This window comes from Panthera uncia, chromosome A2 (assembly GCF_023721935.1).
Source record: "Panthera uncia isolate 11264 chromosome A2, Puncia_PCG_1.0, whole genome shotgun sequence".
Lineage (NCBI taxonomy): Eukaryota > Metazoa > Chordata > Mammalia > Carnivora > Felidae > Panthera > Panthera uncia.
In genome coordinates, this window is record NC_064816.1 from 12,980,914 (window position 1) to 13,003,366 (window position 22,453).

Below are 22,453 nucleotides of genomic sequence, written 5' to 3' on the forward strand. Positions count from 1 at the left end.
TGAGCAGAGGTGGCCCCTGCCCCGGGATCCCCTCCCACTCTGATCCAGGAATGGAATGGGGGGTTGGTTTGGGGTGCCCACGTTTCCAGTGGCTCCACTGCTGAGGTGGTGCCTGGGGTTTTCAGGTGTGTAGACCGGACAAACCACCGTCTTCCCCAAATGCCTGCTGACAAGGGACCATGTCACTCCTCTGCTGTGCCCACCTTATGGGCAGACAGCTAGGCTTGGATGTGCCTGCTTGCCACCAAGGGCAGGGGCTGGAGGTGGGGGCTGTAGAGACCCCTCTGCACATAACTCTTGGTTTTGCCCCTGGGCATGTCTGGGACAGGCCCCTCTGCCTTTGAGGTTGCCTGGTTCTGGTTTGTGAGACGTTCCAGGACCTGATAAACTCCCTTCTTGCTGAGCGTCTCCGGCCCTTGTGGCATGGTCAGCCATGCCCCGAGGAGCCACAGCACGCCAGGAGGCCCGCTCAGTGTCCGCTGTCTTCTCTTTCAGACGGGGTCCAGGCCCAAGTCCTGCGAGGTCCCCGGGATCAAGTAAGTCTCAGCAGGGCCCACCCTGCATGCCCAGGGCTGTCAGGGCCGCTCAGATGACCGCAGGGCTTCCCGTCCGCTAGCTCACAGGCTGCAAGTCCTGACAAGAGGGGCGCCCCGCCGCTGGCCGCCAGTCAACAAGCCTCACAGGGGGCGGGGGGGACATGGGGCCCTGCTCCCCTTCCCTGCCTGAGGTGGCCGAGCCCCGCCCCCACCACCCCTGCTCAGCTCCAGCTTGCCCGCTCCTCAGACACCCCCCGTCCCTGAGCTGCAGGAGGACCCTCATCCCAGCCTCCTATCCTGCATAGATAGGTAGGCTGCTTCCTGAGGTCCCGTTGGAGGTGTAGGCTGACGGTCATTTTCTGAGCATGGCAGCGCCTGATCTTTTTGCACCAGTCTCCCCCGACACCTCGCTCCCCCGCCACAGCTTCTGGGGAAGAATGGGCCAGCGAGAGCTCACCTCCCCCCTCTGTCTGGCCTTCCCCCCAGCATCTTTCCATCCGCTGACCAGGAAAACACTACAGCCCTGATCCCCGCCACCCACAACACAGGGGGCTCCCTGCCCGACCTGACCAACATACACTTCCCCTCCCCCCTCCCGACCCCACTGGACCCTGAGGAGCCCACCTTCCCCGCGCTCAGCAGCTCCAGCAGCACCGGCAACCTCGCGGCCAACCTGACTCATCTGGGCATCGGTGGCGCCAACCAGGGTAAGGCCAGGCCAGAAGGCGGGACAGCTTCCTTCCCTGGCAGAGCTGAACACCTAGTGAGGACAACGCACGGGTTTGGATAAAGATTTGGCAGGGTGACATCCAAAATGCTGGGCATGGAGTGGGAGGCAGAACCTACCACAGGGGCTGGGCTTTCCCAGTATCGCCCAGGAAAGGCATCCCAGGCAGAGGGCACGGCTTTGGTGAAGGCCTGGAGGTGGGAAAACTCAGCGGTGTCCCCAGGGATCAGACAGTGGTTCTGAGGGTGTACTGGGGGCTTCAGAGAGTCTGGGTGAGTCCAGAACATTCTAGGAGGGGAGCCCCCAAGAGTTTGACCCGGCCGGGGTGTGCCGGGCTTTCCCCCCACCTCTCCTTGTCCTCAGCTCTTCGTGGAGGGCCAGGACCAGTCCTGACCTGCTCCCCCCACACTCCACCTGCTTGGGACACTCCAGTCCAGGCCACATTCATGGGGACATCCCATGGGCCCCTCATCTCCCAGTGCTGCCCAACCCTGCTTCCCTGGGGACGAGCAGCACGGTTTCCCAGTGGCTTGCCTCTTCTCTTCTCTTGCCTGCCCTGACCTGTTGATGCATCCCGTCAGCCCCACCATTGGGACCCGGGCCAACCCGGACCTTCTCTACCTTACATGGCCTCCACCTGCCTGCCCACCTCCCCCCCCCACCAGCTCTCAGCCTCTTCTCAGCCAGGATGGCCATCACCTCATGGCTCTCGTCTGCTCAGGATCTTGCACGGGTCCTCAGTTCCCTCCCAGTGAAAACCTGAGACCCCTAGGGCCCAGGAGATCAACTACAGTTCACCCTCCGACTTTGTCTCCCGCCCCCCCCCCCCCATCTCCTCTCTGGCCAGTGAGCTCACCTCAGGGCCTTGGCATGTGCCACCTCTCTTCCACAGACCTCTTCCTCCAGGTGGCTGCAGGACCCCTCGCCCACCCCATCCCTGCTCACACCTCTTCTCGATGAGCCATCGTGGCCCCCTGCCCACACTCTCACCTCCAGCCTCTCACTCTTGCTTTTCTTCATTTACCCTGCTGCTGTTGAGTCACTACTTTGCTCTCATCTGTTCCCTGGGCCAGGCCTGGCTCTCCCACGTCCCCACTATGACCCGCATGTCCCCAGTGTGATTCTTGCACCCATGTTGACTGTGGGATGTGTGGGTTTGCATCCAGGGAGGACACAAGGCAGCCCCAGCAGCCTCATGGTGGGATGGGCAGAATGTGGACCCCTCTGTGAGTCCGCACATGTCAGGACTTGGTGACCAGTGAGAGCGCTACCTTGCTGCCCTGCATCCTGCCCAGGAGCCGATGCTCGCCCAGTCCATCTGCCTGTCTTACCTCTGTCCCAAGCGTGGTGGGCAGCACCATGCAGGGTTTTCTGAGAGAGAATCACACGCTCTAATTCACATTTGCCACAGCCCTTCTAACCACCCAGGGAGAATAGGCTATCAGGAGGGGTGCCAGTGGCAGGGCAGGGCCCCACTGAACACTGTAGAGAGACTTCCAGGTGAAGTTGTCTGGCCCATGTTACGGGGAACAGAGGCACTTGAGCCGGAGTTGTTCCGGCCTTTGGTGCTGACAGGACCAGAGGCAGGTGAGGGGTGTTATGGACAGTGCAAGTGTTCCTAGGTTTCCAGACTAGGAAATAGAGGCCAGAACAGTGAAAAGCGGGGCAGGACCCTGGCCTAAGAGCATTGAGGCTCTGTTCTTGCGTGTATATACCTGGCCCCGTGCCCACCGAGGCTCAGCCGCTAGGCAGAGGGCGTCAGCTTCCACTGTCCCCCCCCACCCCCGGGACAAAGTGAGCAGATTCAGGGGAGCCTGAGACCCACGGCCCCCTGAGAGGTGGGTGGGCAGGGAGGGTCCACACAGGCCTATGCAAAGCAAGAAATCAGCAGGTTGGCTCTGGGGACACTGGAGGGGCCCCCTTTTGTAGGCACCACTGTTTCCTGGTCCCCCCTTTTCTCCTCACGTCTTGCTGTGGCCTCCAGAGCACCACCCCCTCCTCCAGAGGGTCCTTGGCAGCCCCCCAGCACCCGCCCAGGAGCTGTGCACCTCCAGCCCATGCCGAGTCTAAACAAGCACAGGAAAACACAACACATGTGAAAGCCATAGACGCGGGAACAAGCGCAGACCCCGAGCGTGGGGCCCAGACCCTGGCCCGCCTGGCTGGGAGCGTCAGCCCAGTAATGTCTGACATGTGTTCGGTTGTTTGCGAACCTGCCGCTCTAGCTGCTCGCCTGGCAGGGGCTCCGCTTTCTGGGCGCATTTTAAATCAAGCCGAGCCGCTGGCCCCTGGCACACGTGGAGATGGCCCCCCCAGCCCACCCGCCAGTTGGAACGTGAGCCCCGCGAGGAAGAATGGGAGGCTTCTGCCTCCAAGGAGACAGTGGCCCCTCTCGTTCTCTTAAACATTTGCTGAGGTTTTCCTGGTCGTTGGCCAGAACCTGGAGGAGGGCAGGCCCGGGTCCTCCTTCCTGGCACAGCTCCAAGGCCTGCCAGCCCCGCATACGAGGCTTGCGTGCCTCTGGCTGGGCCCCTGCCACCTGGCCTGCCCTCCCCTGGCAGCTCTCCCTGCCCGCCCCAGACTTCCCTTCCAGCTGGCCTCACTCCTTTTCCCAAAGGTGATCCAGGTTGCCAAAAGGAATTCAACAGCAAGGCGTCCGTCCGCCCTCCCAGCCCAACTGGCCTCTCCTGGGGTGGTGGCCGCCCAGTGTGAGACCAGGAGCTCACTCTGCAGCCCAGCGGAGGATTAAAAACTCCCTTGTGCTCAAGATAGACAGAGGCTGGCAACCCAAGCACCAAATCCAGCCTACTGGTGTGTTTTGTCTGGCCCGTGATTGCATGCGTGATGCTTTGAATCAACATCTGAAAATCAGGAGAGTGTGTGTAAAACTCTAGACTTCTGGCTTCTCTTGAAGAATCAGAAGGCCCAGCAGTGGTGGGTCGAGTTCATATGCCACAGGCCCCTCCTGCCCCTGTTGCCCCACTGACCCTCTCTTGGTATTTGCCTCTGTTGCTCACTGAGCCCTGACATCTGCTCCCTGGGTGTTGAGTGCTCACAACCCGAAGGATGTCAGAGGGAGTGGATGCTCAGAGAAGAGGAGGGAGCAGCCTGTGGTCCCGACTCTGTGTTCCCTGACTAGGCATCTCCCGGACTCTTCCTGCTCAGGCTTCTTGTCCGCGCCCCCCTTGATGCTGCTGGGTTTGCAGCAGCTTGATTCTGGGGCCCGAGTTCTGTGTATAACTTGGAACCCGGGGTTCTGCCTTGGGAGCACTCTGCCAGGCCCTCCTGCAGTGCACGGCTAAGTGGAGCTGCCAGGGCGACTGAGGGGAAGTGCAGGCGTGACCGGGCTTGCCTCGCACAGATGACACAGCCAGTGAGCAGCTGCCCTGGGCGGAGAGAAGGCCGCCCGTCATCTCCCCTCAGTGTGTGCTGGGCGCATTCCCACTGGCCTGTGAACCTGCCATCTCACCTGCTGGACCGAGGTTAATCTGACGGCCCTCGGCAGAATGGGGCCAGCTACCCCAGGTGAGTCAGGCTTCTACACCACCGGCCTTGACTACAGGCCAGACTGTCTTGAGAGCCTGCTCCCAACCTCATTAGGGCCTCACAGTGAACTCTTGAGGATGGCTGTTATCGTTTCCATCGCAAGGACAAGGAGACCGACTGGGAGATCAGGCCAATCCCCCAGGGTTCCTGCAAGCATCAGGAGGTCTCTCCCTGGCACCGTGCCCCAGGATAACCCAGCAGGCCCCAACTGCTTCCATACTGAACTTGACCTCACTCAGCTCCTTCACGACAGACACATCCAGGGATGGGATTCCGGGGGGAGGGGGCCAGGGTGACGGAAGGGGCAACACGGAGCCCTCCTGACAGGAGCTCGATCGGGAGCAAGGGTGTTGGAAGTGGAGAGAGAGTAACTGAGTTTCTAGGTTGGGCAGCCCAGCAGGGCTGATGGTCCAGCATGGAGAGCACATGAGGTGAGAGGAGAAGGTTGTGGACATGAGATGGGGGAGGGGCTGCCAGATACACGGGTCTGGGGCTGAAAGATCTGGCTGAAGGAATAGTTCGTTACAGGGTGGTACAATTTTGAGAGCATGAGGCTGTAGAGGAAACTGCAGCCTCTGGGCAGGACCAGCTTGCTTGAAGCTAACCAAAACCCAAGCCAGTTTAGGCAAAAAAGGGGAACCGATTATCTCCCAAAACCAGGAAGCACCACTGTGGCTGGATCTAGAGCTCAGGTGCTGCCTCTCCTCAGCCCCTGATTCTCCAGCTGGCTCTTCCCTTTGCGGCCATATGGTGCTCTCCTCACACAGCTCCAGACCTCCCTTCTCGGAGTTCCATCAGAAGTCCCAGGGCAGGCTCTCATTGGGCCAGTCTGGTCACATGTCCATCTGGGGGCCAATCATGTGGTGGTGCAGAGGCAGGGAAGTGCTGATTGGCAGGGCCTGTGGGACACGTCCCTGGGAGGGATGGCAGGATCAGTGGGATAGTGCTAGCCAGCATGGGGATGGAGCAGGAAAGAGAACAGAGTCTACACAGGTATTGGGGCCTTGGAGGGGGGCACCCTGGGTTTGGTGATTAGGACACAATGGATTCTGTCTGAGTGATTGGGCTGCTCCCAGCAGTGACCAAGGTGTGTGAGCAGCCCCCTGGAGGCCAGAGTCATGCCCACCCTTCTCTCCTGTTCTCCCTTTCAGGAATGAGCACGCCAGGCTCCTCACCACAGCACCGTCCAGCTGGCGTCAGCCCGTTGTCCCTGAACACAGAGGCAAGGAGACAGCAGGCCCAGCAGGTGTCGCCCACCCTCTCCCAGCTGTCACCCATCACTCAGGTGTGAGGGCGTGGTGGGGTGGGGCGGGGAGGCGTGGCCTGCTCTGCCCCTCAGGGAGGCCTCCCTCTCCTTCCAGGGGCCTATAGAACCTTGAAGACAAACGTTCCCAACATTTCTGGCTATTTGTCAAAATTTCAAGCGCGTGAAAATGTTTTAAGTACTGGCCTGGAGTCTCTTGTAGCTGTCATGGGCAGATTTGTTTGACTGGGTGTCCTTCTTTATGTCACTTCCCCTTCTTGAGGATCTGGTTGAATTTCTCCAAAATGAGATGTTCAGAGAGGTTTTTTGTTTTCTCAGTTTACCATAATTTTGTTTCCTCTGCTTTTTTTGGTAGCTCGTATGTGTCTAGGAATTGGTCTCTTTCATCTAGATTGTACAGTGTGCTGTCATATGATCATTCAGAGCACTCCTAATTCTGTTCTTTGAAGTGGGTAGTAATGTTCCCACTTTTGTTTCTGGTTTCAGTGATTTGATTCTTCTCTTTTTTACTTAGTCAATTTAGGGCCTTTATGGCCCTAAGTTAGGAAGCATTCCCTCCTCTTGTGTTTCTTTGGAAGCATTTGAGAAACGCTGGTGTGGATTCTTTAAATATTTGGTGGAATTCACCAGCAAAGCCCCTGGGTCTTAGCCTATCCTTGTTGGGAAATTTGAGGGTTTTTTTTTTTTTAAGTTTTAACTTAAATTCCAGGTAGGTAACGTACAGTGTAACATTAGTTTCAGGTGTATGATATAGTGATCCAGCATTCCGCACATCACCCGCCGCTCATCACAAGTGCACGTCTTCATCGCCATCACCTATTTCCCCCGTCCCCCGATCTGCCTTCCCTCTGGCAACCATCAGTGTGTTCTTCTCTGTGGCTAACAGTTGGTTTCTTGGTTTCTCTCTCTCTTCTTTTTTCCTTTGCTCGTTTGTTTTGTTTCTTAAATCCCACGTATGAGTGAAATTGTATGGTATTTGCCTTTCTCTGACTTATTTCACTTAGCGTGATGCTCTCTAGTTCCATCCGTGTCATTGCAGATGGCAAGATCTCATTCTTTCTTTAAATTTATTTTTACTTATTTATTTATATTTCATTTTTTGAGAGAGAGAGAGATTGCTTGAGCGGGGGTTGGGGGTGGGGGAGAGAATCCCAAGCAGGCTCCATGCTAAGCATCACAGGGCTCAATCCTGTGACCCTGGGATCATGACCTGAGTCGAAATTAAGAGTTGGCCACTCAACCAGCTGAGCCACCCAGGTGCCCCAAGATTTCATTCTTTTTTTATGACTGAATAGTATTCCTTTTTTTTTTTTTTTTTTTAAGTTTTTAAATTTATTTTGAGAGAGAGAGACAGAGAGAGAGAATCCCAAGCAGGCTCCACACTGTCAGCCTGGAGCTTGACTTGGGGCATAAGCCCACGAACTGTGAGATCATGACCTGAGCCAAAATCAGGAGTCAGATGCTTAACCCACTGAGACACCGAGGAGCCCCCACATCTTCTTTATCCATTTATCAATCAGTGGATACTTGGGCCACTTCCATAATTTGGCTATTGTAAATAATGCTGCTGTAGACACTGGGGTGCATGTATTCCTTTGAATTAGTATTTTTGTATCCTTTGGCTAAATACCTAGTAGTGGGATTGCTGGATTGTAGGGTAGTTAGTTCTATTTTTAACTTTTTGAGGAAACTCCGTATTGCTCTCTAGAGTGGCTGCACCAGTTTTCATTTCTGTCATCAGCGCAGGAGGATTCCCCTTTGTCTACATCCTTGCCAACACTTGTTGTTTCTTGTGTGGTTAATTTTAGCCATTCTGACAGGTGTGAGGTGATAGATTTGCATTTCCCTGATGATGAGTGATGTTGGGCATCTTTTCATGTGTCTTTTGTCCATCTGTATGTCTTTGGAAAACTGTCTATGCATGTCTTCTGCCCATTTTTTAATTGGATTATTTGGTTTTGGGGTGTTGAATTTTGTAAGTTCTTTATATATTCTGGATACTAACCCTTTATTGGGTATGTGATTTCCAAATATTTTCCATTGGGAGGTTTTTGATGACTGATTCAATCTCCTTTCTTGCTATATAGGTCTATTCAGATTTTCTATTTCTTCTTGGATCAGTTTTGGTAGTTTGTGTGTTTCTAGGAATTTGTCTGTTTTGCCTGTTTTTTTAAAAATCCCTAATAGGTAATATTTTTGTTGTCTGTTTTTTAACATAACCTCAATGGCACTATCTACCTATAACACAACTGATAGGCATACCTTCCACTGCCTGGCCTCAGCCCATTCCCCTCTGTGTCTCCCGCCTGCTTGTTCAGATCAGGATCCAGACAGAGCCATGGGTAGCTTCTGGCAATGTGTCTTCAGTCTCTCGATCTGTGACCCCTGTGCCTTCTCCCTTAGACCTGCCTGCCTTTTCTGGAAACTGTTTTTTGTTCATGTAACCGCCACTTATTAGAGGCTGGGCCTTCTGTTCTCTGTTATATCCTGTAGCTCCTGGTCACATCCAACCTCCCTCAGAGGGCAGGAGCCCCAGCCTGCCCCAGGAACTGTCCATATAGACTCACAAATGTTGAAAACTTCCCTCTAACCAGGAAAAATTTCTCTTTCCAACCCCAAGAAGGCCTGAGCTGATAATTACTGAGTGGCCACACCACCATCTCCATCACCCAGAGTGGTCTAGGCACAGGCTGCCTGCTGGGTTGCCGGAGTGTGGAGCCCTGAGCCTGAGCGGGTATGCAAGGCAGTGCCCGCCTCTCGGTGTGTGGCAAAGGAAAGGCTCGTTGGGCGCAGGGCACAAACAGCTGGATTAGAAGCCCAGGTCCTGTCCAGGTGCAGCCTAACCCTCTGTGGCCCTGGGAAAGGCCTATCCTCTCTAGGGGGTCCAAGGTCTGGATGTCTCTTTGTTTATCCATAACATCTTTGCTGAGCATGCCAGGCCATGGGGCCCCCCTGGGGACCAGGTACTCATAGTCTGGCCTCTTCTGCCCATGGCCTCCCACGTGACGCCCTCCTCTTCCCCCAGGCTGTGGCCATGGATGCCCTGTCTCTGGAGCAGCAGCTGCCCTACGCCTTCTTCACCCAGGCGGGCTCCCAGCAGCCACCACCGCCACAGCCACAGCCCCCTCCACCACCACCACCTGCGTCCCAGCAGCAGCCGCCCCCGCCACCCCCACAGGTGCCCGTCGGCCTCCCCCCAGGCGGCCCCCTGATGCCAAGCGCCAGCCTGACGCGGGGGCCCCAGCTGCCCCCGCTCGCGGTCACGGTACCGTCCTCTCTCCCCCAGTCCCCCCCAGAGAACCCGGGCCAGCCGCCAATGGGGATCGACATCACCTCGGTAAGCCTAAGATGGGGTCGTGTGGGGCCTGGCTTGGGGGGGGTGGGGGGCGGCTCATGGATCCCAGGGGCTGTGGGAGACCCTCATTGGGCTCCCAAGGCCCAAAGACTCAGGTGTGTGTAGCTGAAGCCTCCTCAAGGCTCCCCTTCAAGACCAGCTTGGCCAGGGGTCAGGGCTGAAGCAAGCACTGCCGGGCCAAGGTTGTCATGCCTTGTACCGATGGGGAAGCTGAGACACAAGCAGGGATCATTTGTCCCAAACTTCACCCAAGATGGACTATACTGTGTCTGACCGCAAAGCCTCTCCCATGCCCTTTGATGCCCAGTACTTCAACCCTTCCCATCCAAAAACGGCTCCCTTGGGGGCAGGGAGGACACAGAACTCTCAGGGCCTGGGGAACAGACTGCTGGGACTTGGAAGGACAGAGTTGAACTTGGAGGAGAAGGGATGAATCCAGCCCTGCGGTTCATGCAGCACAGTGCCCTGGGCCAGAGACGTGCAATTTAGACCATGGGACTCCCTGCTTGGGGCCTGGGGTCCTACAGCTCAGACCATGGGACCCTTTGCCTGGACCTGGGCTCAGGGTAATGGGTGCTTGATTTCGACCTCTGCACCCCCAAACCTTCTCGAGTGTTCAGACTTTCACCTTGGTTGCCCTGGTGGGAAGGGAGTGGTCTCGGCTATCTTTGACTATATTTAGAGCAATAGGGACTACGTTTAGGGTACAGCAAGCCCTCTCCACTCAGCCCTTGGCTGCCAACCCCAAGATAAATGTCATCAAAACATGATGTGCTCTGCAGAGACTAGGCCCCCTGAGCTGGGTGGGGTAGGTGGAGAGAGACCTGTTTCCAAGCTGCTCTGACCCCTCAGAGGGCAAACCCCAGGGGTCCCCCGGACAAGAATGTGCACAAGCCTTTTCTTTGCCAGAAACATGGCTGGTGTGGGGCAGCTCTGATGGCGGAGCCTGCTTGGAGTACCTCATTCCCTGACGCCCTCCAGCGGTGATGCCTCACTTTTGAGCTGGGCAGACAATGGAGGCAGGGATGTCTGGGCCAGGTGCACAGATGTTAACCCTCCACCCCTGGGGCTCTCTGTTGCCTTGCGCCCCTTGGGGGCAAGGGCTCTGGTTGCCTCTTTCTTGAGTTCGTGCAGCCTCCAATGAGCAAGGAGAACATCCCTCTGGACAGTTTCCTCTTTCCAACTCTGAGAAGGCCCGAACCGGTCATTGCCAAGTGACCGTGCTGGCGCCTCCCACACTGATACCTTGCCAGTTGTGCCCCCGTGCCCCTCCCAGGCTCAACCCCTATTCCAGACTACTCAGAACAGGCCACTGAGGAAATGGAGGAGACCGAGCATTTATGGGGCCCTGGGCTGGTCAGCCGGGCCTCAGTGAACAACATGCACAGAGAAGTCAGGGAGCTTGCCCAGAGGCACACAGCAGGTCCTGGGTGGACTGGGACCAGAGCAGGGGCTAAATCCAGGTCCTGCCCCAGTCCGTCCTGCCCCAGCCCGTCCTGCCCCAGCCCGTCCTGCCCCTGGTGAGAAGCTAAGGCCCTCTGTCCTTCAGGTGAGGAGGTGGCCGCCCCTGGGAGGTCTCTGGACAGCAAATGCATCAGGCTCGTCCCAAGCGGTGCCGGCGTAGTGACTGCCGGGTACCGGACGTCTTGCGGTGTGCCCCGCATGGCCTTGTTTGTCGGTCCCACCACCCCTCGAGGTGGGCAGGCTCTGCTGTTGCCCAGAGTCGGCAGCAGAAGGCGGCGGCTGCCTGCCCGGCCCTGGGCCTTATGTTGCCCACGTGCGTGTGGGTGTGTCTGTGTGTACACAGGTATGGCTGTGTGCACACGTGTGTATGTGGGTGCGGGTGTGTGTTCGTGTGGGTGCTCTGAAGCCTGCCAAGCTAAGGTGGACCCCTCCGCCCCCCTCCCCTCCACGGTCCTCCGGCGCGATTCCGTGAAGCTGGGTTCTCTGACCACGCCCCCCCCCCCCGCCCCCGCCCCCCCCCAGCCTCCGGGAGCTGGGTTTGGAGACACGTGCCCGAAAGGCCCCGGGCTCCGACAGGGCGCAGGGACCCACACCACTTGCAGGTGCTCCTGGTACCGTGCTCACCCGCTGGGCGGGGGGTCTTCGGGGGGATGCTCGGCGGGGAACGGCCAGTCCCAGGAAGCCAGGCCCGGGGCCCCTCGCGCGTCCTGACCTGTCTGTCGTCGCAGGCGCCGGCTCTGCAGCAGTACCGCACTAGTGCCGGCTCCCCGGCTAACCAGTCTCCCACCTCACCTGTCTCCAATCAAGGCTTCTCCCCCGGGAGCTCCCCGCAAGTAAGGGACACCGCCTCCCCCGCTCCCGGCACCCCGCGCCCCAGCGTTGCTTCGTGCCCCCCCCCCCCCCCCCCCCGCGTCCCCCACCATCTGTGCCTCGCTCCATCCCATCTCGTCCACTCCGCTGGGGCGGGGAGGAGAAGGCGCCGCCCCACCAGGCCCGGCTCAGGAGCTGCCACGTTCCCGCCGTGTCTTTGTGGCCGGTGCGGAGCCCGAGCTGGAGGCGGTGGGCTCTTCACCTGCCTTCGTGACCTCGGTGTTGGCCACACCCCCAGGCTTCTTGCCAGGGTCACCCCGGGGTCCCACAGCCTGTGCACACATCCCCACGCGGGCCTGCCCGCCCGAGGCTCCCCAGAGTGGAGGAGGGCTCCACCTGCTCTGGGGCATAGCTGAGGCGGTGGCCGGCCTGTGACTGGGGCTCTGACTCCTCAGACTCTTCTCCCTCTGCCTCACAGCAGGGTGTGTCCTCACAGGAAGCTTCTCTGAGTGGGGTCCATGTCCCCATCTCACAGACGAGGAGACTGCGGCTTGCCCCAGGCAACAGGCGGGGCTCGACCACATCCATCAGATTTGGGTTTTTTCCCCAACGCGGTTGGACCCCAACCTGTGACACACATACATGCAACATACCCCCATCTGGGTTCCTCAGGAGTCCCCTTAGCACAACTCTCAGCTTATAACCAAATTCTGTCTGCAACATTCCACCAGAGAGGAGGTGCCCACAGAGCTGACATCAGGGCCCGAAATTTCCAGGCTATCGAGCCTCCTCAGGACCCCGCCATGCCGTCCCCAAAATGTCACCACGCTGAGAAGCTCCTAGGAGCCTCTTAGCAGTGCCCGAGGCCCTGAAGCCTCATTTTTGGTCCAGGGCACAAAAGAGAAAGGATTTTCCTCCCCTCCTAAAGGAGAAGAGCTGTCTCACCAAGGCAGGACCGTGCAAGAACAGTGTTGAGTTCCCTGGTCCAGGGGACGTGTGGCCCGCTGTCCCCATTTCCCCAGCTCTCAGAAGTACGCCCACATGGGGCCCTGTGTGTTGAGATGGCAGGTGTCCTGTTCAGGAAAGGCTGTTCTCATGGTTCCATCTGCTGTAGGAGGAGCTCTCCTAGGATCCTTCCTCCACCACCCAACAGTGGCCTGGGGTCCTGCTGGGACCATCTGTGTGCAGCTTCCTGCTCCATAGGCAGGTGGGGAGGGCATCAGTGAGCTCAGGGCAGGCCAGAGGTCAGTTTGGTATCTGTGGGCTCTGGATACATCGACACCGGTTCTGAGCCCTGGTGGCTCCCGAGAAGTGTCTAGTCTGGTCACGTGGTGTCATGGGATGCCGAAGGAGGGGAGAAGCTGGTCCAGGCAGGGGAAATGGCGAGTGGGGCCTGTTCCTGAGGCTGGTCCTTGAATAATGTCTCTTTTTGTACAGGAGGCAGGAGAGGAATTCGGGGGTGGAGCAGATTTCTCAGTAGAGATTTGCCTAGACCAAGGCGGGTTGGTCCATCCTCGGCAGAAAGCGTGTTGCCGTCTTGTGAAGCCCGTGTCTGTGTGTTGGTCTGTCCATCCATCCGCTGGGTGCTGGCAAGGGAGGTGGGCCGCTCAAGTGGCTGTGAGGTCAGGGCTGTCACGTTACCTGGACCGAGCCAGACACGGGCCTGACATGGCCAAGAGGCCCACTAGGGGGCAGACCATGCTGGGTGGGCGGCGCCAGGCCTGGCTTCGTGCTGCACCTGGATCCCTAGGTTGCACTCAGTGGCCCCGTGGGCCGGGGCCTCCCCTCACCTCCCCGGCCTCGAGTGGACATTGTGTCTGTCTGGCTGCACCTCGGGCCTTAGGCAGCTGGCCTTTGGTACTGTGTGCTGTGCTCCTCCCTTCCACCCTGAGCAGACCTTTCTGGCAAACTCTGATGGCAGCCTCACAAACGAAACCTTAGCCTGGGTCCCCTGCTTGTGATGGGCCTCTTTGAGTCCAAAGCCACGGGGATGGAAACAGGTACCCCAGAACAGACCTGCTGCTTCTTCTATGGGGAAACCCATCCACAACCTTGCAGCCCCCTTTTCCAAACCTGAAGCTGGCTATATTTAGGGCAAAGGTGGCATTTTTGCCACATTGGCCGTTTTTCTTTCTGCTCTCAGCCCACTGACCAAGGAGGAAACAGACTTGGTGTCCGGGCTGGGGATCTGTTTCCTGCGGCCTGGTGCCTCATGTGAGGTCTGGCCACGATGCACTGGCTGTCCCTCCTCCCGTCCTTGTCCCACCGGGCTCCATCCTGCTCTCTCTCTCTGGCATCATAGGAATAAGCAGGGGCTCCAAGCCCTTGTTTCTGGTGTCTCTTTTGCCTATGAGGGTCCCCAGTCCCTTGCTCTTCTGCTGGGAGCAGACCTGTCTCCCGGCTAGCCGTGGAAGAATGGGAGTTGGGCTGCCTGCCCACCCATGGGTCCTCGGGTCCCCCAGGCAGGCAGCCATGGACAGATAGGTAGACGGCGCTTTCTGTGTGCCTGTCTTATGTTCGCTTGGCCAGCATCTGGCTCTGTGCGCCTGTCCTGTCCACATGTATGGCCTGCTACCATGTCCCATGTCTCCCTGGGGGCCTGACAAGGTTCGCCAAGTACGCTTCTCATCCTGAAATTCAGAGCACCTACTGCCTTGGCCCCGGTCACATACTTTACTCTGGAACCCTTCAGGCGGGGTTCCCAATCCCTGTGGCCCCCCTGTCTTCCATCTGATGGAAACCAGGTCACCCATTCCTGGGTTCAAGTAGAGGAGATGGGGGATGGCTCTTTGGGGGCTATTGGGGTACTGAGGCCCCCCAGGAGCAGGTGGCAGAAAGAAACATGCTGAGATTGGGGAGCACCCTGCTCAGAGTGAGCCAGGCACCCCTCCATCCTGGAAGTTGTGGGCTTTCCCAAGAGGCCTGAGGTAGATGCTCAGCCTCCTTTATCCTGAGCATCCTCCAGGAAGTTCCAGGGGCCTCCCTGTGGGCACAACCAGCCTGAGCCCCAGCAAGCCCCCGACCTGGTCCGGGGGACCGTGATGACAGCGGGCCTCTCTTCTGTCTGCAGCACTCCTCCACCTTGGGCAGCGTGTTTGGGGACTCGTACTATGAGCAGCAGATGGCGGCCAGGCAGGCCAATGCTCTGTCCCACCAGGTGAGCGGGTGCCCGGGTCACAGCGCCCACAGCTTACCCGGACGCTTACCCGGACCCCGCCCGCCCCTCGGGCGTGAGCTTCGCTCTTAAGGCTCCCTCCTGTCTCCAGGCCTTGGAAGGGGTGGCTTGGCTTTGCCTCCCCAGGCATCTGTGCCACAGAATGAGGCCAACAGCAGAGGGGGAGGAAGGGTGGGCGGTGAACACTGGCAGGGACAGGCAGTGGCTGTAGCATCGGTGCCTCGGCGTGGGCCGTGCATGTGGGTTTGCCGGGAGGTAGAGCTGGCTCCGCGTGGAGGCCAGGGTCCGGGGCGTGTGGGCATGAGAAGGGTTGGCCGCTTCCTGGAGCAGGTCACGCACCCGTCCCTCCTTCCATCCATCCATCCATCCAGTGAGCCCTGAGGGGGCCGTGTGCAGGCAGGCCTGGGCAGGTTCAGAGAGGGCGGAGGGCGAGACCCTGGGCATAGAATCTCACGCTCAGCAGCCCCGAGTGTCTGAGCGTGGGTGCTGGGCGTCTTGCAGAGGAGGTGGTCCCGGCTGCCACAGGGCAGGCCAGCCGGCAACAGCCAGGGGCTCGGCAGGGCCGGCCTCACGCCTGTGTGCTTCCCCTGGCAGCTGGAGCAGTTCAACATGATGGAGAACGCCATCAGCTCCAGCAGCCTGTACAGCCCGGGCTCGACGCTCAACTACTCGCAGGCGGCCATGATGGGCCTCACGGGCAGCCACGGGAGCCTGCCAGACACACAGCAGCTTGGCTACCCCAGCCATAGCAGCATCCCCAACATCATCCTCACAGGTGAGGCCACGTGTGTGGCATCCTGGGCGGGGGTCTCGGGCAGAGTGGGGGGCCCGGCAGCTGCGAGAGGCCTCATCCCCGGGAGAGACGGCGCCCCCGCCCTGCACGATGAGTTGTGACGGGACTGGGCCAAAGGAGGCCCGACCCCACCAACTTTGACTCGTTGCCGGGTTGTGGGACAGGCCAGGGGGACACACGCCAGACCCTGAACCAGGCTTCCAGTGTCCCATGCTCAGAGCAAGAACAGGACAGAGCCAGTCACTCACCCGGCCCCGCATCTGCTCCCCAGGTCCCTGAACCCCATTAGCTGAGAATAGTGGGATTGCAGGTGACTAGGGGGTGGGCCCCGCGTGGCAGGGCTTGTCACATGCAGCCAACATACATGCGGCAGGCCACACAGCAATGAGCATCCCAACGAGCACAGCGCCCAGGCTCCTAGGGACATGCATAGCACATGTGAGTAAGTCCCTGCTCCACGTGGCATAGAACCCAGACCCTTTGCTGCCTCTGCTCCACCCTGTAGATTGTGGGTTTTATTGAAGAAAGAAGCAATTTCCTTATAAGCCAGGACTGTCTCAGGATTGAGGGTGACACCCCCTGGTGGTCCCACTGACCTCTCCAGGACGGAGAAGTCCGTGGCCAGGACCCCTAGAGGCCTAGTGCTTCCTCCCTACCCCAGGGGTGTGAGCAGTGGTCTGCAGGAGATGCTCTGGGGGTGGAAGCTTCAGACTTGAAAGAAGGATCAGGCTCCTGGGATTGCCACAACAGCCCAGAAGGACTTTTATACCCCTGTCTCAGACTGGGAAACTAAGGCCTAAGGTCTCATTGCAAGTAGAGGAGAGAGCCTAGGTTTGAATCCGGGTCTCTCTAGGGAGAACTCAGACATCCCCCCAACCCACAGGGAGGGTCCCTGATGCACACGTGCACACACACCCCGGTTTGCTTCTCAGTGGCGTACAGGGAGGAGACCTCCTGGCAGAGCAGGAGAGGCCCCTGCTCCTGCCAGGTCACACTAAACATTTGACCTGGCTCCTAGTTCAGGGCTTCCCAGCCTTGGCACTGCTGATAACGAGGGGCTAGATCTTTCTTTGGGGTGGTGGGACCATCCTGTGCTGAGCAGCATCCCTGGTCTCCACCCACCTGATGCCAGTAGCATTCCCTCTTCTCTAGTCATGACAAGTAAAAATGTCCCTAGACATTGCCAGTGTCCCCTAGAGGGCAACCCCCCACGTAAGCTCCCCTGGTGTGGCCCAAGCCCCTCTTCCCTGAGCATTGACAGGGGCCGCGGAGGCACAGGGCATGGGGTCAGAGAGCCAGGGCCACGCTGAGGCTTGTTTGTCCTGTGTTCCCCCCCCTACCCCCGCTCCAGTGACGGGAGAGTCCCCTCCCAGCCTCTCTAAAGAACTGACCAGCACACTGGCCGGGGTCGGTGATGTCAGCTTCGACTCGGACAACCAGTTCCCCCTGGACGAACTCAAGATTGACCCCCTGACCCTGGATGGACTGCACATGCTCAATGACCCCGACATGGTCCTGGCCGACCCGGCCACCGAGGACACCTTCCGGATGGACCGTCTGTGAGCTGCACACCCGGCACACCGCCGCCCAGCCCCCGGCTCCATCACCCCGCCGGTCAGTGGTCCCGACGGCGTCTCCCTGAGCCCAGGGACGGCCGCGCTCCGTCCTTCGCAAACGGCCGAGCTTGTGATTCTGAGCTTGCAATGCCGCCAAGCGCCCCCTGCCCACCCGCCCGCCCCCCAGCTGTCCACCTCCCTTGGGAGGCCGCGTGTCACCCCCGCGGAGCCTCCCTGCGCGTGCTCTCTCGCCCCCCACCCTGGGCCATGAGCCGTCCCCCTGTAAAATGCGGAAAGCGTGTTGGGGAGGGCCGCCGGCCTGGAGGGGGCGCTGTGGTCCACGGCGGCGGTGGGCTGAGGTGCATTTTCCGACTGTTGTCCAGCTCTCACTGCCTTCCTTCGTTCCTGGTCCCCCGACCTGCCCGCCACCCCCAGCCCGAGGTTAGGTAGAGAGCCAGCCCCACCCTGCCAAGGGGAGAAGGCACCAGAGAGAGGGGCAGACACAAAGCGAAATAAACACTATTTTGACTGCTGTCTTTTATATTTCTGAGCACATTCAGAGAATGCTAGAATCCATCCCATGGAGGTAGAACATAAAAGGTGTGAACAGAGCATGCAAAGCAGCTAAATCTTCCTGGGGCCCTTGCTCCCGCTTTGCCCACCCCCAGCCAGGTCCCTCTGTGGCCGCCTTTGCCCTGAAAGTGAAGCCCCCGGCCAGGACGAAAGGGCCTTCCAGGGGGGATGCATGTGCAGGCAGGGGTTGTTTCTGGGGGTTGTTTTCATCTCTCAACCTGTTTTCATCTTTTCTTCTCTGTACCTTGGTCACTGTCACTGTTATTTAAAGAATGGGGTGGGGAGGGGGCGGCCAGGGCATTTTTGTTGTGTTATTGTTTGTTTGTTTCTTTTGGTTTGTATTTCCACTTTGGTTGTAGACAAGTAGCTGACTCTTTTGATCCAATACTTGCCTGAGAGCATGTTTTTATTCCAGAAATCCCATGTTATATATTTTTTAAGCTAACTGGAAGCAGTCTGCTGCCTGCCCGGATCTGAGCTGTGTCTCTGGCCGTTTTAGCTAAGGCCCACATTATCTCAAAACGGAAGGGCTGAGTGAGGGCGGATTGGGCCTGGTAGGCTCTCTGGCAGAAGCTTGAGGTGGCTAGAGGTGCCTCCGCTCCAGCCACGTGAGAGGCAGAATTCCAGGAGGGAGCCACGGCTTTTATGAAGGGTCTCTCCGAGACCCAGCTCTGCTTGGCCATCCTCAAGGTGTCCGCTGGTCTTCAGGGAAGACTAGTCCCAGACCCCGAGACTGGTGGCAACTGCAGCCCCTCTGTCCTGACGTCCCCAAGATGAGGCTGTCCTCTTGCCCCCGACCCCGAGAGCCAGCTGACATCCGTCCCCTTCAGCTACCCCTTTCATGGTTCTTCCCGGCAGGGCTGGATTGGGGGGGCAGAGAGCAGTGTTGTCGTAGCAGGAGGTTTCCAGGTGCCTCTTGAAGTGCCTCTGGAGGCCGTGGTGACCATCAGGGCTCGGCCACCGTGCCGGGGGCTGTCCCTGTACCCTCCAGGCCCCGGGAGGGGTGACGGGGCTGTCTTTGTTTTCCGTCAGCTGCTCTGAAATAAGAACTTCTGTTGCAGTCCCTCCAAAGCCGCATCCTGAGCTCTTGCTGGCTCCTTGGCCTGCAGGCCGGGCCCACACCTTCTGCTCGGTGTGATTCTTCTCTGTGGCGTCGCAGCCACTGCCTCTGGGTCTCAAGAGCCCTTGCCTCTGTCCGTGGGAGCCAGATTTGATCTAATGACATCCATCTCTCTTGTTCCTGGGCTGGGCTGTTAGCACGTGGCCAAGTGACTGGGCTGCCACAGGTGTAAGAAGGCCCCCTCCTCAGTCATTTGGCCCCTGATACCCTCGTCTGGGCTAAGGGACACGGGGTTAGTCCGGGGTTAGTCCGTCCAGGTCAAGGGCCCAGCCTCTTACTGAGGTAGGGGCTGGGAGCAAAGAGTGAGACTTTTTTTTTTTTTTTTTTTTTTTTTTTTTTTTTTTTTTTTTTTTAAGAAAACTACATGTACATAGAAGAGTTTGATTACCATTAGACTTGTATGTAGAACTTTTTAAAAAAATGGCCTTAATAAAATTATAAACCTTCCTGGATGCAATTTTCAAACAAGGCATCGTGGACCCCATGTGGGAGCCTCGTCAGCCCGTATTTCCTGTCTGCCCGGCACCCAGTTCTCAGTGCAGATGGGCAGGAGAGGGAGGGTGTCCACCCCTGCAGCCTGTTTCCAGCATCCTCTTGGCCAGGGGCACAGGCGACATTGTATTTACATGGCCACTTCGGCTCATGAGGGGCATAGGTGCAGTTTTCCCAGGGAGGGGGTCCCAGCCAGGAGCCAGTGGCCAGGCATCCCTGTGTCCTCAAAGGGTTCATACCCCTGCCTGGGCCTGGGCAGGCCTCCTGAGGTCTGCAACAGGGGATTTTGTTTATTTCTTAAATATTGCTTCTCTACTAAATATTCTTGAATTGCCAAGACTTCCTGAAACAGGACAGCCTAAGGGAACCAGCCCTTTAACTTGTGATGTGAAAATACTGTGATTTCAGGCGAGCTGCGCCGTGAGGGGTGGGCCGGGGCCCCTGAATATTGTATATAGACCCCGCCGCCTGTGTCCTCGCTCGCTCGTTCTGGACAGGCCTGGATGCTCAGCCCACATGAAGTCAGAGGCTAGGCCTGTCTGTCCCCCCACTGCTGCCCCCTGAGTGCTCCTGATTTCAGTCCCCTACAGCTGTGCGAATTTCTGCCCCAGGAACACAAACCGAACAGTGTGTTCCCACCTGCCTCAGTTTACCCTCTGTCCTCCAAGCCCCCAGGGCAATGAGTTTATTACCCCCACAGAGGCTTGTGGGCCAAAGTAGAGCCCGGGGTCAGCCCCTCTCTGTGTCCTTCAGAGAAGAGGGTTTATGCCACCACCCATCAAAGTCACCCCCCACACACAGTGTCCAGGGCTGATGTGGGGGAGGAGAAGGGGTCTTGTCGGGATCGTGTTCCCTGTCACAGGTACCCATGCCAACCTCCTCCCCCACTATGTCCTTACCAGGGAGAAGACAGGCAGCACTCTTCGGGGCATCCCGCATTCCCCCCACCCCCGCCATTCTCCTCACATGCCCTGCTTCCTTCTTACATACTTCTGGGCAGGAAGCGGTGGGGGTGGGGTGGGGCGGCCCCGTGGGGCAAGAGGCCCTGAGACCCTCAGTGGAAAGCTCAGGCGGCAAGTTGACCCTTTAGCAAAATTCAGGGGCCACAGCTGACAGTATCCAAAAACTGTCTACACTCTCCTGTGGGGGATAAGCCAGAGAAGGAGCCCTAATTGTGGTGGGTCCAGTCCCCCCTGCCATTGCTGTCCATAGGACTCCCTGGGACTAGCAAGGCCTAAGGGGAGGGCAGCCGTGTGTGTTTGGGGCCTTTCCCCAGCAGCACCTCCACCCAGACCTCCCTGCTGGCTTCTGAGCCACCTGCCTGCCCCAAGGGTGTGCACTGAGCGCAGGGGTCCTGAGACACTCAGGCTGGCCTTTGCAGCCTCTTTCTGCTCCTGTCTACTTGTGGGTTTTGGGGGGCTGGGAAAGGAGGGTTCTGATGTCTGTGTGTTTGGCATGATTTCTTTGGGTGGCTGAGCTCCCCGGAGGATGCCTAGCCAAGTGGGCCCTGTTGTGAGGCCCGTGTGTCAGAGTGGGGCAGATGAGAATGGACGTCGAACACTCTGAGACCCCCACGTGGAGGGTGAGAGGCTCTGTGTCCATCCGTATCTCCAGCGGTGGGTGTCCAGTTTTTGAGCTGTATGCCAGGTGCTAGCTGTGGCCCGGTCAGGATGGGAGCAGGCGTCGGGTCTCTGGGGGCTGAGTGGGGCTCAAGCAGTAGAGACTGCCTTCCCCACCGTCCAGCATCCTGGGCCCAATGAGCCCCCCTGAGGGACTATCCTTAGAGGGGCCCCCAGGGCAGCCAAGGACACATGGGAACGTGCCCCCTCCCCAGACCTCCACATCTCAGCCGACCCTGAGCTGGTTCATAACCAAGCATCCTTCCAAACTCCCAGCCCCATCTGGATTCTGGGTTTTCTGCATTTCCAAAGAAAGCATCCCCACTCCTAGGTACAGTCTGGGTGTGGTAAGGCCTGGCGGTTATTGGGGAGCCCTCCACTCCCCACCCCCAGTCCTGACAGAGCAGCACCTGCACCCACCACCCTCACTGGGTTCTGATGGACCTTTAGGTAGAGGCCACAGAGGCTCTCATTGTGGGGGTAGGGTAGGGGGGGCCACAAGGTCAAGGGTGTCCGGTGCCCCTGGTCTTGACCCATCACCCCTGCAGGTGATGCTCCAGGAGAGGGAGCTGTGGCCCCCTGAGCCCTTCCCACTTGGTTTGCAGAACTGTGGGGAGGACTGTGCGCCTCCCCCCACTGCTGGAGGCCTGCCCGGGGTGAGTGGGCAGCTAGGTCTGTTTCTGCTCCCGTTCTCCTTGGAGCCTGTGCCTCCACCTTCTGGGGGTCTCACAGTGTGTGACTAGGGGTTCCTGGAACACTCCTCCGTCAGGCCCTGCCCTGTCATCTCAGCCTGAGCTGACTCTCCTTGGTTTCTCTTGGCCTTTGGCCTCCAAGGTTCCTGGTTGGGTGGGGCTCAGGGCCCTTTCATAACCCTTAGCCACAGACAACTGGCCACAGACACATTCTCTCCGAAGTGGCCACTCCCAGGAGAGGGAGATGGGGTAACCTGTATCCCCAGGCCTGGGCGCTGGGATACTCTTCAAAGGCATTGGCGGGGGGTGGGCGTGGGGGTGGGGCGGCGGTGAGAAAAAGACCCTTGTGACCTGGGCCTCAGTTTCCCTCTTGTCACTGACTCAGACCCATGGGTCTCGGGCCTCAGGGTCCTCCCCGACAGGGTGGGGGCTGAGGTCTGGACATGAGAGTGATGCTGGCTCCAAATAGTTCTTTCCACCTGCCCTCTTGGCCAGCCCTCACCACCCCGTCCCAAGATGCCAGGGACATGTGGCACATGCAGGGCGTGGTGTTGCCCCCATCTTGCAGGGCTCTGGACTCTGGGGCCAATCAATGCCCAGCCCATCCTAGCCCATCACTTCCGACCTCTTGTCCACTCGGGACAAGTGGACACAGCTGTGGCCTTTGCCACCAGTCCCTGAGAGGGAGGGCTTTGGCAACCAAGGTCCACTGGCCCCGCTGTGCCCCCCCC

The 22,453-nt window shown here is 58.6% G+C and overlaps 1 protein-coding gene across 2 annotated transcripts in view; it reads left to right on the forward strand.

The window, feature by feature from the left end:
* Positions 1 to 17,767, forward strand: part of CRTC1 (CREB regulated transcription coactivator 1) — a 71,094-nt gene extending 53,327 nt beyond the window's left edge. For both annotated transcript variants that reach the window (XM_049640286.1, XM_049640287.1), the window contains 8 exons: positions 496 to 536; positions 1,023 to 1,243; positions 5,961 to 6,094; positions 9,099 to 9,410; positions 11,621 to 11,725; positions 14,773 to 14,859; positions 15,472 to 15,652; positions 17,022 to 17,767. In XM_049640286.1, the coding sequence (XP_049496243.1) occupies positions 496 to 536; positions 1,023 to 1,243; positions 5,961 to 6,094; positions 9,099 to 9,410; positions 11,621 to 11,725; positions 14,773 to 14,859; positions 15,472 to 15,652; positions 17,022 to 17,233 (1,293 nt within the window). In that variant the 3' untranslated portion in view covers positions 17,234 to 17,767. The remainder of the gene's footprint in view (positions 1 to 495; positions 537 to 1,022; positions 1,244 to 5,960; positions 6,095 to 9,098; positions 9,411 to 11,620; positions 11,726 to 14,772; positions 14,860 to 15,471; positions 15,653 to 17,021) is intronic.
* The last annotated feature ends 4,686 nt before the right edge of the window (positions 17,768 to 22,453 follow it).